We start from the raw sequence: 14946 nt of genomic DNA on the forward strand, positions 1-14946 counted from the left end.
GTTCAACGTTGCCTCAGTGATCAATACTGCTCTAATAATAATCCATTATTGGCTAATAATCGAAACTGTGACGTTCTACTCCGAAAGTAGACGGACATTATTTCAAGCTGCAATATTAATACAGTGCCAATGATGCTTAATGGTACTCTATTTCTATGCAAAGCGAAAAAGAATCAAACACAATTTTGCACTTTTCAGTGTTATAATCTGATACTTTGTGATCTCTATTGCCGCATAAATAATATATACTTAGACTAGATCTTATTTTTACCTTATTTTGTATCGCAAGACATACGAGACTCGAAAAGATGCTTTTATATCTCGAATCACTTTGGTGATGTTTGTTCGCTATAAATTTTTCAAGCTTCGAGGGCGGTTAAAAATCGCCAGAACTTATTCACGCCTAAAAATGTAATATCGTAATGGCGCGTTCTCGAGGAAGCCACGAGTAAAGATTCGTACCGAAGTAAACATCAGCAAGGGAAAAGGGGAAAGAAAAGTTTATGGAAACGATGCGAGCGAAAATCGAGACAAATTAATAGGACAATGCACATCACGAAGAATGGATATACGAGCGAATTTGTCGGACGGACGGACGTACGGACGAACGGATAGGTGAACAGGTGAAAAAATGAACGAATGAACGGAGGATGAAATGGCTCGTAGGCGAATAAATCGAAAAGGGGCAAAGATAAACGTCGCTGACGCGAAATACGAGTTGGAAAGAGAGGCGGCAGGATGCTCCAACATTTCCAAACACAAAATGGCGCGCGGCGGAAGAGGACGATCCTCAATAGCGTTGACGAGTCGAGTCGACCGCGGCGGTTTTACCGTTACGCGACCCAATGACGAGAGATACGCTCGCCGCGAGAAACGTGGCCGCTTCCGACTATTCGATGGTGCCTCGTGGCCGATAGTATACGGTATAATGCGAACGCGTGTTCCGCGAGTGTTGCCGCTACGATGAAGTAGGTTCCGCACCGCACGCATCGCGGAGAGAAGTCGTATAAAAGGTCAAGAGATTTATTTCACTGAGAGAGCGGCGAATTCGTCGAAGAAATATCTGATATAAAAATGTCTCCGGAGATATTCGCGGAAGAGAATTTAAATCCCCGTTACTCGCTCTCCTACGCTCGACAGTAAAATGATAAAATAAGATTGCGTTCGTTATCCTGCCTCCTTATTTCGCGATTGCTTGTAGAAATTTTCATTTCTCGAAACTTATCTGTCCTTCGGTTACTTCGTAATAATTCCTGAATACGTATATTGCAAAGGTTCCCATTTCGTTCTCAATTATTAACATTGATATATTGAATATACTGCATTCTTATTCACGGCGAAGTAGAAAATTCCAGCTTGAATGGCTAAGCTCGTGGGTGAATGGGGTAGAGTAAGTCCGACAGGCAGATGTACAGATGAACCTCAACTGAGACTCATAGAGTTTCTCCATTTGAATATACGAAACCGTGACAAGACGTACGCCGCAACGTACGTCATAAGCTTCATTGTTGAGTACCACGAGTCTCCTCTGTGGGAGCAGTCGAATAGACAACATTTCCTGCTCCCATTGAAACTTCGCCGTACGTTTTTTTTTTACGTCGTACAATCGTCGATTACGATTGAGAGTGGGTGTTTAGTTAATTTTGATCAACGGTGACCAAACAGAGAGAGAGAGAGAGAGAGAGAGTCCACCGTAAATATCGCGACGTTTGGCGATCGCGACAGTACGGCACTATTAGTTTTCAACGTCACCGCGCGCTGTGATATTCGATTTTCGCAATGATTTGTGTCGACATTCGATGTTACGTTACGATAGCGAAACACCATGATGCTGTGTCATGTGTGAAAATCGATTTTTATAATGATAAAACCGTCTGTGTAACGTACAAAAATTACTGATACACATATCAAGAATATTTTAAATATTCTCGCTCGATTAATTTTTTCGTCGACTGATTCAAAAACTTTTTTTGAAATATGATTTATCTTAAATTGATTAATTGCACCATTAAATATTTATTATATAAAATAATTATAAATTAAATTATCAATGACGTTCTCTTGAAACAATATCCTTTTCATTTTACGTTGTTATTCTCACTCTCGATTATGATTAAATTTTTTAATTAAAACTGAATTCTATGTATGCCTCCTTTTTCAATTTATATGAAATATTACCGAAAATTCATATTCGGTAATTTTTGCCATTTATATTCACTGAACAAACGTAACGATGCGATGGAGAAGTGGATGGGAATGACGTGTTGTTTCCGCCGTGTTCGCTATGAACGCACAAACAGCATTGGAATGCTGATATTTTTTTTTAAATTTCTTCTCTCTGTAAAGATATAACAACAATCAAACTTCAACTTACAAATACTTACGCACACGAAACAAACGTTATTTGAAAATGGGAGACGTTTAACAACTATTTGTCCTGTTAAATACACATTTACAATTGTAAAATATAAAAAAATTTTTTCCCATCGGCCATTCCTTTTGTGTTATGACATTTTTTATATTCCATTACAAAATTGCGGATGTAACACACATTGACTGTACGTGTGTAACAGCTTTGTACGTAATAGATTTTTTATGAATTTCCGCGCGAAATTTTAGTGAGGAAAAAAAGAAAGAGAGAAAGAGAGAGAGAAACACAGGAACGAGATCGTTCAATGCTCGTTGTTGGAGCACACGTTACAATGGTGCCGTCTCTATAGACACACGTGGGCATTGAAGTTGAACGTATGCCATTGTAATGGACGAGTAAATACGAGTTATTTCGAAGTTATAAAATTTTCTCAAAACCTTTCCGCGTATCCTCTCTCCCCGAAATTAATCTTTATGATCGTCATCCTTCGCGCTTTAATTGGATAGTTTACGGCGAAAACACGAGCGAGGGTAAACCAATTTCTCTGTAGAATACCAACGTTCCGGATATTCTCTAACGGTACTGCCGCTGCCACCACCGCCGCCGTCGTCGTCGTCGTCGTCGCCGTAAAGACAGGAATTCACGCAGCTCGGCAGTGCCGACTAACCGTAGCTGGCGACGAACCGTTTTCGCCTGTTCATTATTTCGTAAATGCGACACGGCGCGAATATCCAACGCCTTTCGCGTCGCTAAATGCCGGCGTATTATTCCCTCACTTGCTTTAATGCTCGAGAGTACGTACGATTCGTCGACAATCGGCATTGTCAACGCCGGCGAAACGGCACGCAGCTCCGGCGTTAATTGCGCGAAACGGCGAACTCACACAGGCAAGAAGGGGGGAGTCGGTGAACCCAAAAACTAGGTTGACTTCCGACAGGTAATTTGTATCGCCATTATCGCGGTCCCACGCAGCCGGCGCGTTCGACGGGCTGGCTGCTCGCGCGTCCCCCGCGAATTTATTCCGTCTTAATGGAAAATGTGTGTACGAGCGCGAAGCTGTAAAGCTCGGCGATGGAGAGGCCGATCGATTCTTACACATCGAGCGTCTCTCTTGCGGTCGATTTCCTCATCGGGTCACCGGGTTATCGGGTTACCATGACGCCAATCGATCGCCCGTTAATGCTGTCACCGCGCCTATGGCTATAATGCACAAAAAAGTTATAAAAAGCATTAAAAAGAAAAATACATTCAGCTTTATTTTCCTAATAATGGGAATTTTTTGCGCTAAAATATTAGTTCAGTCGGTTTGTCGTCGTTTTAACGAGTTTTATTCTTTCTTTTTGTTTCAGACCTTGTCAGAGCGCGCGTCGACGAGACGCAGATGGACACGCACGAGGGCTCGACGGTGCAGCTGCAGTGCCGATTTCCGCCCCCACGGGAGAACGTCACATGCTTCTGGCTGACCCACACGAACAACAATCTCGACAACGCGGCGATCGAGAACCGCTCGCTGTCGCCGAACTACAAGGTGTTCATGAACCTGCAGGAGGGCCGTTACGATCTGCAGATCAGGAACGTGTCCTACGAGCGTGACAACGGCAAGTACGAGTGCAGAGTGAAGGTCAGCAGCACCGGTACCGATCTCCACAGGAAGTATATCACTCTGACGGTGCTGAGGGCACCGGGTCCGCCGACGATATCGCCGGCCTCCACCGCGGCCACGGAGGGCCAGAGGCTGGAATTGCAGTGCAACACCTACGGCGGCAGTCCCGAGCCCGAGGTGAAGTGGTACCGTGGCAACAACACCACGCTTCTGCACACCGGCAGGACCCTGGAAATCATGCCCACGCGGGAGGACGACCGGGCGATCTTCCGGTGCGTCGTGAGAAACCGAGCGATGCGCGAAGGCGAAACTCTGGACGCCTCAGTGACGCTCGACGTCAACTACTTCCCACGCGTGAGCGTCGGTCCGGAGAACCCGCTCAAGGTCGAGGTGAACGGCACCGCGACTCTCAAATGCCATGTGGACTCGAAGCCGCGGGTCGGCATGGTACGCTGGTGGCGCGACGGCAGCTTCATCGCCACCAACTTCGAGCACGTCATACCCAAGGTGACGCTGCAGGACGTCGGCAAGTACACCTGCCACGCGGACAACGGGTTGCAGCCTACCAGCGGTATGGATAAGCGCGGCGGCGAGGCCTACCTGATCCTGGACGTGCTCTATCCGCCCACGGTGTCGATCGAGGGCGACGCCGTTCGAGTGGCCGACGTGGAGGACAGCGTGACCGTTCACTGTAACGTGTCCGCCAACCCGTTGCCGACCGTGATCGAGTGGCTGCGAGACGGCCGGCCGGAGTTCAGGCAGGGTGGTTCGATCCTGCGACTAACCCGTGTCACCGCGGAGCACGCCGGCAACTACACGTGTCGCGCGGTGAACACGATTCACCCTACCGGCGGCGAGCGCAGGAATCATTCGGCCTTCGCCAGCGTGACGATCCGGGTGCGGCACAAGCCCGGCCCGGCCAGAGTGACCCCGGACTCGCCGGTCGCCGTCGAGGGTTCGCGGGTGATCCTCACGTGCATGGCCAGTCCGGCCGGTTACCCCGAGCCGCAGTACAAGTGGTGGAAGGAGGGCGAGAGTGGCATGATCCCGATGCCCGCACCGTCCGGCCCGAAGTACGAGATCGACTCGGTACACCTCGGTAGCGAGGGCACCTACAAGTGCCACGCTATCAACGAGATCGGTATCGGCGAGGCCGCGTCGGTGAACCTCACTGTTCACCAGCCGCCCAAGATTCTCACCAAGCTGCAGCCCCACGTCACGAGGAAGTAAGTAAAAAGGATCATGCGTGTAAAAATTTTTTTTGGTCTCGCTATTCGAAGCAGAAAAATATTCAATTATTATTTTGAAAAATATTATTTTTCGCGAAACTGCGGTATGAATAACTATTGTTCGATTTTTAAATATTCCTTGACTCTTTCAAGCTTTCGAAAAGCTTGAAAAGATTATTTTCTGAAATAATATTTTTAGAGATATGTATTCGCTGCTTTGGATGTTTCATTCTACATGCAACGGGAAATAGCAATTTCTCGTTGCAATTTCCCTGACAATTCGCTTTTTACAAGGCTGTCACGTTTTTTCTTCATCTCCCTTTGCCCTTTAATTCTCAACTCGTAGGGGAAACGTCGTTGATGTAATTGTAGAAAGTCTGCGGACTTTACGTCTGCTTTCTTCTACAAATTTTCTTCCGTGAGCTATGCACCGCTCGACGAATGAAATAGCTTCTAGCGAGCAGAACAAGATATATCTTCCGTCCTAATAATGTAACGTCTTCTTATCGCAGAGTCGGCGAGTCGTCGTTCCAAGTATCCTGCGTAGCGCAGGGTAAACCGCGGCCTAGCGTGCGCTGGCTGAAGGACGATCAAGAATTAACGGCCGACGAGAGGCTCTACAAAGTAATTACGACGGCGTCGGAGGGCCACGGTAGCGTAATAACCGTAAATTCCACCCTGAGTTTTCTGGGTCACGCTCGTCCGCAGACCGACGAAATCGTGGCGGGCGATCGCGGCAAGTACACCTGCGTCTTCGTGAATGAGGTGAAGAAAGTCGAGTCCACGATGATGCTTAAGGTGGAGCACGAGCCCATAGTTCTCCATCAGCACGGTAAAGTGGCTTACAATCTCCGGGAGACCGCCGAGGTGGCCTGCAAGGTACAAGCGTGGCCAAAGCCCGAGTTTCAGTGGAGCTTCGGTACCAACGTCGCGACCCTTCAGGGCTCCTCCAGCGACGGTCATTACGAGATCACCACCACGAGCGACAACTACGACGCGTACACGTCCGTTCTGAGAATGACCAACATCCGCGAGTCCGATTACGGCGATTATACCTGCCGCGCCGCCAACGCTCAGGGTAGCGTCATGTCCACCATCAGGTTGCAGCCTAAGGGAGCGCCGGAGAGACCGACCAATATTACTGCCATGGAGATCGGGCCCACGTACGTCGCCCTTTTGTGGCAGCTGGGCTTTGACGGTGGCCTGCCCATCACGAAATACTTCGTTTCGTACAGAAGAGTGGCCGGTGGTGACGAGATAGTCGCGCCGGACTGCGCCCCTCCTCGAGGACCAGCCGGTCAATGGCTCGAGCTCGATTGTCGACGATCGAACCCGTGTAACGTGACCAATCTGGAGCAACATCAGACCTATACCTTCAAGGTTAAGGTCTACAATACCAAGAACCATTCCGATTATTCCGACGAGGTGTCCGCCACCACGGCAGTGGCCAAGATACCCACGCCGCTTAGAGTTAGCTTCGATCCGGAAAGTAGCACGCTCGCTATTAATGTGGGTGCTACATGCTTGGCACTGGTGGCGTCTATCGAGAAGTTCGACGGAGGTTCGGATAGTTCATGGCGAATCGTCGACGAGTGGCCCCTCGAAGTTCTCGGAAGTGCACCTACTCAAAGAGAGGGAGTATTGGACGATCCCGAAGCGGCCGACTCGGAACCCCGACTGAGAGTTAGGTTGTGCCTCAAAGCAGACCGGCAGAAATGCGGTGAATACGCGGAAGCCGAAAGTAAGTAATTTGTTTTACAAATATACGGGATAATCGGAGGGAAAAGAGTTAATGTTTGTAAATTCATTTCAAAATTATTTATCTCGCAAAACCTATAGCTTCTTAATTACTAAAAAATTGCATTATTAGTAAGCTTTAGAATATAATAATTAATTAATTTACAGTTTAATATTAATTAATTAAAATAATAATTCTATAATATTTGTAGAGTTAAAACTTTATCACATTAATTCGTAAACTAGACGACATCTCAATAAAAAAAATTTTTTTTTTTAGTTCTGATGCTACTTTAAATTATGTCGAAAAATTTCCAATCAATACATCTCCATTATATAGAAATTTTCGTCAGTTACAACAATTATTTCTTCTCGCAGTTTATAAATACAAGCCCTTTTAATAATTAATTTTGAAAGCAGGTGCATATATTTTTCAGCTTAACGGACGTTTGTTCCAGTTAACGGTTATATTTTCCTCTTGTTATTAACAATGCAAAATTTTTGTAATAATTAAGTAGCCCAATTTTTAAAAGAACGAGAACAACTTAATAAATCTTTTTTTCGGCTGTTATTTATTTAATATAATTTTAAAATAAAAATATAGTCGAAACGAAGTTATTTTAGAAATTGTACCTTTGTCGAGACTTTTCACCAAGCGTTCTTTTTCCTCGCAGTTGGACCATCGTACATCGCACAAGCCGGCTCTCTCGGAACGCCGACTTTAATCGCCCTGATAGTAAGCGGAGCAGTTTTTCTACTTTTCGCGGCCTTGCTGCTGTTGTTTTGCCGATGCCGGCGGAAACACGCGACGAAGGCGAAAGATTACGAAATGGACTCGAACGCGTAAGTATTCGAATCTAATGCTCGCTGTAAATTAAGAATACGAAACGATGCGTCGCTTCGCGTGGCACGAATGTGAAGAAGGGCACGGCTCATTGAATTCTTTCTTTTATTCCGTAGCGTCCGGCCGAGCCTTGTGGCAGGTAACGGCCAGCAAACCCAACCACCCCCACCGTATTATGCCGAGAACAAAGCGCTGGAGCACAGCCTGGATCACGCCTTGGCTTTGGAAGATTCAAAGACGCCCGCTTATTCGCAATCTGGATACGGTTACCATCAACCTAATCATAATATCAACGGTAAATGTCACACAGAAAATAGTTTCCCCGCAAAAAATATGTCCCTTTCGACCGCATCGTTACGTTTGTAAAAACTTGTTAAGGTATGCAAATGTATTACACGTGTTCCTTTTTTTTTCCCCAGGCGTGAATATGGGTTACATGGACAACAGTTACTCGAATTCCAACAACGGCGGTTCCGTCAATTCGCAGGATTCCATATGGCAGATGAAATCCGCCGCGGCGAACGGTGTTAACCAGCCGTACGACCTCGCCGGCTACGGTACCACGGAGTCTGATTACCCTACTCACCCTCATTATCTCCCGCAGAGAGAGGATTACAGGGAAAGCCATAATCTGAGCCGGCAGCAGTTCTGCACGGAGCCCTTCGCCACCGTCGTCAAGTCTCAGAAACACGTCGGTCGGTATTAGCCTTACGATCGTTTCACGTGACTCCCTCCGTCCAGTTCGCCTAGCTTCTAATGACAGTCCCTATATTGCCGGTGTGCGTGCCGGGTTGCAGCGTTATAGATTATATCGTACGTTACATCGATCTTCCGCGGCTACACCACATTGTTTCGCGATGCCTCCTCCACCTCCAGAGAGGCCTTGTTTCGTCCTCCCCCCCCTCAGATCGTCCGTTGCCCTCTTCTTCCGCAATCTCGTAATTCCGCCCTCGTATTAATCGTCTGCCGTATCTCCCAACAGATTCGCCTTACGACGTGTCGGGTTTGCCGTACCAGGAGAATTACGACGAGGACACGAAGCCGCCGCAGCAGGCCAGCCTCTCGTACGACGAGAGCCTCGAGTCCGGCTATTCCACGCCGAATAGGCGTAGGATCATCCGGGAGATAATCGTTTGAGACCTGCCTACCGGCTCACGAGCCGGAAACACGCGCACCACCTGGCTATAGCAGCAGGCCCCCGTTTGCCATACGGTCACGCAGCAGCATCGTCCGCATCACCTCTATCACCGCCATCGCCATCGTCACCGTATGGAGATCGTCCTTGAGAATCCTTCCGTGCCGCCGATCGTGACGGCCGCGACGACGACTACGCAAATGGGTCTTCCGACGCATCCGCCGCATCACTTTCCGCATCGCGCGGCGTACGACGTAGGTTTAGGACGTAGCCCGTCGTTGTTGCCCGCGGAGGACTATTACGCAAGGAATCGTCATGCGTTAACGCCGTACGGCGAGCTGGACGGCGCGCCGGCTCCGGTGACGGTCCGGCGAATCGACAAGTCCGGATTGCTGGAGATCGCGGAAACGGATCCCGTCACGTGTCCGCGTCCTTGCGTGCTTACCGGCGCGGAGGACGTGGCCGCGCGTGGCGTATCGTTACGGATCGATCGCTCCGGGCTTCTGGAGGCTGTTCCCGAGGCCGTTGATCAGCCGGAGGAACACAACGGCGGCGCGACGACGAAGATGCTCGACGAGGCCGCGGGGATATCGCGAGGGGAGACGTTAAAGGTGGACGCCGACGTGAAATCTCGCGTGTTCGAGGGTGGTTGCCTGCTGGAACGGCCATCATCCTTGGAGGGGCAAGCTTGCCCGGACGAGGTCGACACCAGGGCCCATTCTGCGGATTTCAAGGTGCTAAGTGGAAGCCCCCGAGCTCGACTCGACGTTTCCAAAGCCACTGAGAGGCTACCGCACTTTCCGTTCTCGCCCGGCCTTTCCCTGCGCCGTCTTCGGAACGATCCTTCGAGAAGATCTCCGTTGACAAGCCGTTGCGTCGACGCGGATTTGATCCGCGGGCCGCGAAGTCAAAGATCTCCGGAATTCACCGCGAAGTGTACTGCCACTAATTCCGCCGACCCGTCACAGAGTCCAGTTACACGCGAACGATCGCAAGTAGGATGCACAAAAAGCAACGTTGATCCTGCGTCAACCGACTCGGATATTCCAGCGGTCGACGCGAACAAAACGCTTCGCGAATCGCTGTTGACGAGAGACGGCGCGGAACAGGAGGACGATCCGCCGGGAGAGGAGAGGGCCGAGGCGGAAGGATGCGAACATACGACCGTCGAGAGTCTCGAAGAGGACGAGGTATCGTTCAAAGGGTCCAACAAACTTCTCGACAACGACAATGTCCAGACGCTCAGAGTGATCATTCTATCGGAACAATTGTGAAAGTGACCGTACTCGAGTGCAATGATACAGGCAGTGATATCAGTATACGCGCGAGTGCTGGTGAATGCGCCAAGAGTACCGGAGGATACGGTCTCTACGAAGGATTTGCCAATTATCGTCAAGGACGATGCATCCTGCGCGATGCGTCGTCCTTCCTCGTCCAATTAATTTACCAACTTTTACTGATATCTGACTCTAGGCAATTAAGACTTTCTAAGAAATTTATTGTTTTTAATTGTATGTATTTTTTGTTGATCTTTAATCGCTATCTCGAATATCTTGCGAGAAGCCGAATTTTATCATCCAAAACAGCATTCGAGCTCGTTTATTTTTAATAACGCTCGAGATTGATTATTTTATCGCTAACGCTTTGAATCCGGCAATTTTATCAATATTTTACAATGTTGTTGATTCAGACGATTAACTGCCATCCCGGATTCAATGCATTAATCGTTATTCGTTTAATTAATTAATCTCGACGCTATCCACGAGGACATTCCTCCATGCGACATTATTACGCAACATTATTTCGTTAAATTTTATCAATTATCACAAACGTTCATTATTTCATTGCATTTATATTCGCTATCTTCGCGACCGTGGATATTTCTTTCTGCCGAACGTGTTTACAGAAGACGCGTGCACTCCTCGTGAGACTGTGTCCACGAGCGTTCTCCGAATACGGCGTTAAAGTACCAGGACACATCAATTTCCGGCCGCTCACGCGAGAAAGGATGTCTTAGGTATAAACGGGAAGATATTTCAAGAACGAGGGCAAGTCGAACGGAAAATCTCGCGAGTCAATGACGCGCAAAAGCTGCCCGACTACGTCTATCGGTGTGAAGACTCGATGCGGCGTTCGATGCATTTTATACTTTTATATACACGAGGGTGTGACGCGCCGTCTCTTTGAACGACAAGCGATTGCGGTTTATCCGTATCCGCGTCGATCGGAGTTATTATATAAATATATTGACCAGGCGGCGACTAACACCGCCGGTTGTGTAAGTACCTAGGCGTAGCGTTTATAAGTAAGAGATGTATTCTTTCGCGGAGGAGAGTTTTTTTTTTTTATCGAGATTCAGCCGCGTCGTGCGGGCCATCGGGCTGAAATTGGCGAGACGATCATTCTCGACGTTATCTACCTCGTGATGGAACAACCCGGCCAACTCGAACCCAAATTGAACAGACACTCAAGATGATATCAATTTTGATGTCAAATTTACGTCATTTTTTGGTCAAATTGACATCATATGGACTTTTTTTGCTCTGTTTGGGAACAGTTCGAGTTGAGCGTCTGGGAAATGTCTCTCGGACATCCCTCAGATCTGTCTTTTGGACTGTCGCGTTGTCCGGCGAGGGCGACGGCGCATTGAGCGTTCTCTCATCAACTGTAAATAATCGAGCGAGTTCTCTAAGGTACTTAATGCAAGCGTAAAAGACCCCCGCGAGCGCTCTACAATTGTAATCGCGCCGCTTCGCGAGTCACGAGTTGGACGCGACGAAGGAGCGAACGAAATCTCGACGACAACGAATTTCGCTGTTTCAGCCCGCGATACTTCGGACTAACGATAGACACTAAATGTATACACACAAATTTTTTTTTTATTACGTTCGTACGGATTCTACGCGTCACTCCGTTTTATAGTTGTACGCGGCGTGTAGAGATTACGTGCGCGGCGCCTTTTGTTGAATGTTTATCTCCTTCCCTTTCCCTTCACCCTTTTTCCTTTCATTTATACACGTATGTCTCTCTTTTTTTATTTTTGTATCGTCGATCGAACGCGCCGGCAAAGTTTCGTTTCCCTTCGCTCGCGCAGCAGACGTGAAAATATAACAGAATGGAGTGCAACGCATTTTACTGACGACCGTATTAAGATGATCGATCGCGACGTTGTATTACGTTCTACTTTCTGTCGTAGATTTTCGCGAACGCTCTGTAGCATAATAGATTATGAAACGTTCGTCTCGGTCGCGCGTTTCCACCAAAACGAAACGCCATCAAATCACAGGCTGCTCCTCTTCGCCGAATTTCGCCGACCGCGTTTCCGATACTTCCCCCATTCTGTCGTATCTTCTGTGGTCCAGCGAGGGACGGTAAACGCGGCGACTTGGTCTGCGCGCGTTTGTTCGCATATCGTTTTGTGATCTCATTTGCTCGTAAATGCAATCTCGGAGACATTCGCGGTCGGACGATCGCGGTCTCGACCGTTGCGATTGCGCGTCCGCTATTGCGGATCGTACAACCCTCTGTGTCGGCCCTACGCTGGCCATTTTAGTCTCGTGTACCACGACGTAGGCGCAATTAGGAGAGAAAGGACACATAAGTACTTTAAGTGTATTCCACCGAAAACGATGTCGTGCTGCACGTACAACGCGATCGTAACGAGTCTTGTTGGACGTAATCTTCTTCGCTGATTACTTCGCTAATGAAATACGACGGTATTTATCAAGCGTGAGGGTCGGTCAAGCCATTACTGCCCGCTCGGCGGTGCTATTTTTATTTTTCCTCTTACTATTTCGTTCCCGATTTTCCCCTCTGAATGTATTTTCTAATAGAGAATTCGCTTTACTGACGTTAATACGCTATCCAATATTGAAATATTCCGTTTTACATGTGAAAAAATATTTGATCTTCTCTTTTTCCCCTTTCCCTCCCTCGTTCAGTTTTTTTTTTTTTTGCAACTGCATTTTACTAATTATACACGTTCTATCTTTTCCTAATATCTCTTTCCACTCCGATTTATCTGATTCAGTCGCATTAGCGTTTTTATTATTTGATTCATACATTTCTTTTCACTTCCCCGCGCTATATCACATTTTTTATCAATGCGCTCTTTCGCGATTCACCGATGACCGATGTATGAAAAAACACGCTGGAAATCTCCTACTTCCATGTCTTTCATAGAACGAAAGTTAAGCGTGAACGTTAGACGTTACGCGCATGCCGCGCGTCTCGAGACGCCGGTATATTCAAGATAAACGGAATCTATTCGTTTCTCGGCACGATTACTCGAGGGACACGGACGCATCGACGGCTATACCCCCTCGGTTCGGATGCCACAATAAATTCTAGCCGCGATATACGAGGAGAGAGAGAGAGAGAGAGAACGAGAGTGAGGCAAGCTGCGGAATGGCAGACGCGCGGCGGGATGGGACAGGCGAGCGGGAAAAGGAACGGAGAAAAAGTAGTCGACATATTTTTGCACAACGAAAAATCGTATATAGATGGGTACATGTTAAAAACACGCGTATGTAGGGTTAATAAATTTTCTGGAACGCCAACAAGACCGTGTTCGATCGATTTTTCGCTACCTTACGCGCGAGAACAAGGAGAACAAGAATTACCCTGAGATTTTGTACATAATACATAGCGGAGAGAGAGAGAGAGAGCGAGAGAGCGATGGAGAGGAAGTGCGTGCATGTGAAAATGTGTATGCGGGTATGTGTGTTACGGTAAAAGAAGAAAACGAAAAAGAAAAAAAAAAAGAAAATGTTACGTTGTAAGAAGATGATTGTAAGACGAGCGGAGCTAAGTTGTAGAGTTTTTCCCCCCCTCGAATAACGTCGCTCGCCGAAGTAGCTGTAAATACGAGGACGTACGTTTCTCTAAACTAATTAAATAGCGCCAGCCCTCCCGATGTGAAACGAGAGAAAGACGATCGATTTATCTCGTTCAAAGTCGTCCACATGCTCGGCCTGGATAGACGCGTTAGACGCGCGTATCCGGGAAACGCGAACGAAGGAGCGGAAAAAAAGGAATGCCTACAAATGCCGGATGCCGGTTAGGACGACAGCAGATCCTCACGAGGAGGTCCTGTCGGCTATCGTCGGTGGGATCGGTTTCGCGAGGATCGCCGAGCCTTCGTGATGAGTCCGGTACCGCACCGCGTGCCCACGTGCCTGCGCGCGGCTGCTCGCAATATGTTAATTAATAGCGCGCGTACATCGCGTATACGCGTCGCGCGCATGTGCGCGTGTGCACGCGTTGCATCCACGAGAGATCCGTATATTAATTAAATACCCATCATAGTTATGATATTATAATGAATTATTATTTGTACAAATTTTATGTTGCAATATAAAATAAACGATGAAGCGACAATCTCTCGCGTTTTCGATTCTCTTCCCATTTCTCATATTTCTTCTCTTCTCGCGAGTCAGGAGCTGCGATCGTTTCGCTGCTGTTTGCAGCGAGAGGAAAAAATTCCTTGAAAAATTAGTTTCAATCTATATCAGCGCTGCCATTTAGTCACTTAAGTCACTTTTTGTCGCCTATTTTTTTGGCAAGTTACTAAAAAGTCTATCGTCTAAAATGGGTCGCTATAGTCATTATAATAAATCGCACGGGGTTTTAAATAAAATGCACGCAATTTTAAAGAAAACAAACGCGGTTTTAAAGAAATAGCACGCGATTTCAAGAAATTGTACGCAATTAAAAAGAAAACGAACATGACTTTGTAAAAATCGCTGGATGGCAGTGCTGCTATATTTTTTAGATTATTTGTATTATGTTACATTTATAATTAGCGTTTGCAGTATCTCGAACGTTTGTGTCTCGATATATTTCGAGCGAAAGTTCGGCGCCGGACGGTCGGGATTTATGGAAAATCTCGTGCCGCAGATTCCCGCGTGCGATTTATATCACAGGGGATGCGAACTATCGAGAGGTGGCCGTTACCTTCGTCGACCTCGGCATCGAGACATCGACCTCCGTGGGCGCGATGGCGCGAGCTTGCGCCGTCCGTGGCTT

The 14946-nt window shown here is 47.6% G+C and overlaps 1 protein-coding gene across 2 annotated transcripts in view; it reads left to right on the forward strand.

Moving 5' to 3' along the window:
• The window catches only part of Ed (hemicentin protein echinoid), a 30811-nt gene extending 16513 nt beyond the window's left edge, over nucleotides 1-14298 (forward strand). Inside the window, exons 2-7 of one of the 2 annotated variants that reach the window (XM_071790009.1) lie at nucleotides 3721-5200; nucleotides 5716-6944; nucleotides 7615-7783; nucleotides 7901-8079; nucleotides 8204-8483; nucleotides 8767-14298. In XM_071790009.1, the coding sequence (XP_071646110.1) occupies nucleotides 3721-5200; nucleotides 5716-6944; nucleotides 7615-7783; nucleotides 7901-8079; nucleotides 8204-8483; nucleotides 8767-8890 (3461 nt within the window). In that variant the 3' untranslated portion in view covers nucleotides 8891-14298. The remainder of the gene's footprint in view (nucleotides 1-3720; nucleotides 5201-5715; nucleotides 6945-7614; nucleotides 7784-7900; nucleotides 8080-8203; nucleotides 8484-8766) is intronic. The other variant, XM_071790008.1, reaches the window with a different exon arrangement.
• The last annotated feature ends 648 nt before the right edge of the window (nucleotides 14299-14946 follow it).

The sequence above is a fragment of the Temnothorax longispinosus genome, chromosome 10 (assembly GCF_030848805.1).
Source record: "Temnothorax longispinosus isolate EJ_2023e chromosome 10, Tlon_JGU_v1, whole genome shotgun sequence".
NCBI lineage: Eukaryota > Metazoa > Arthropoda > Insecta > Hymenoptera > Formicidae > Temnothorax > Temnothorax longispinosus.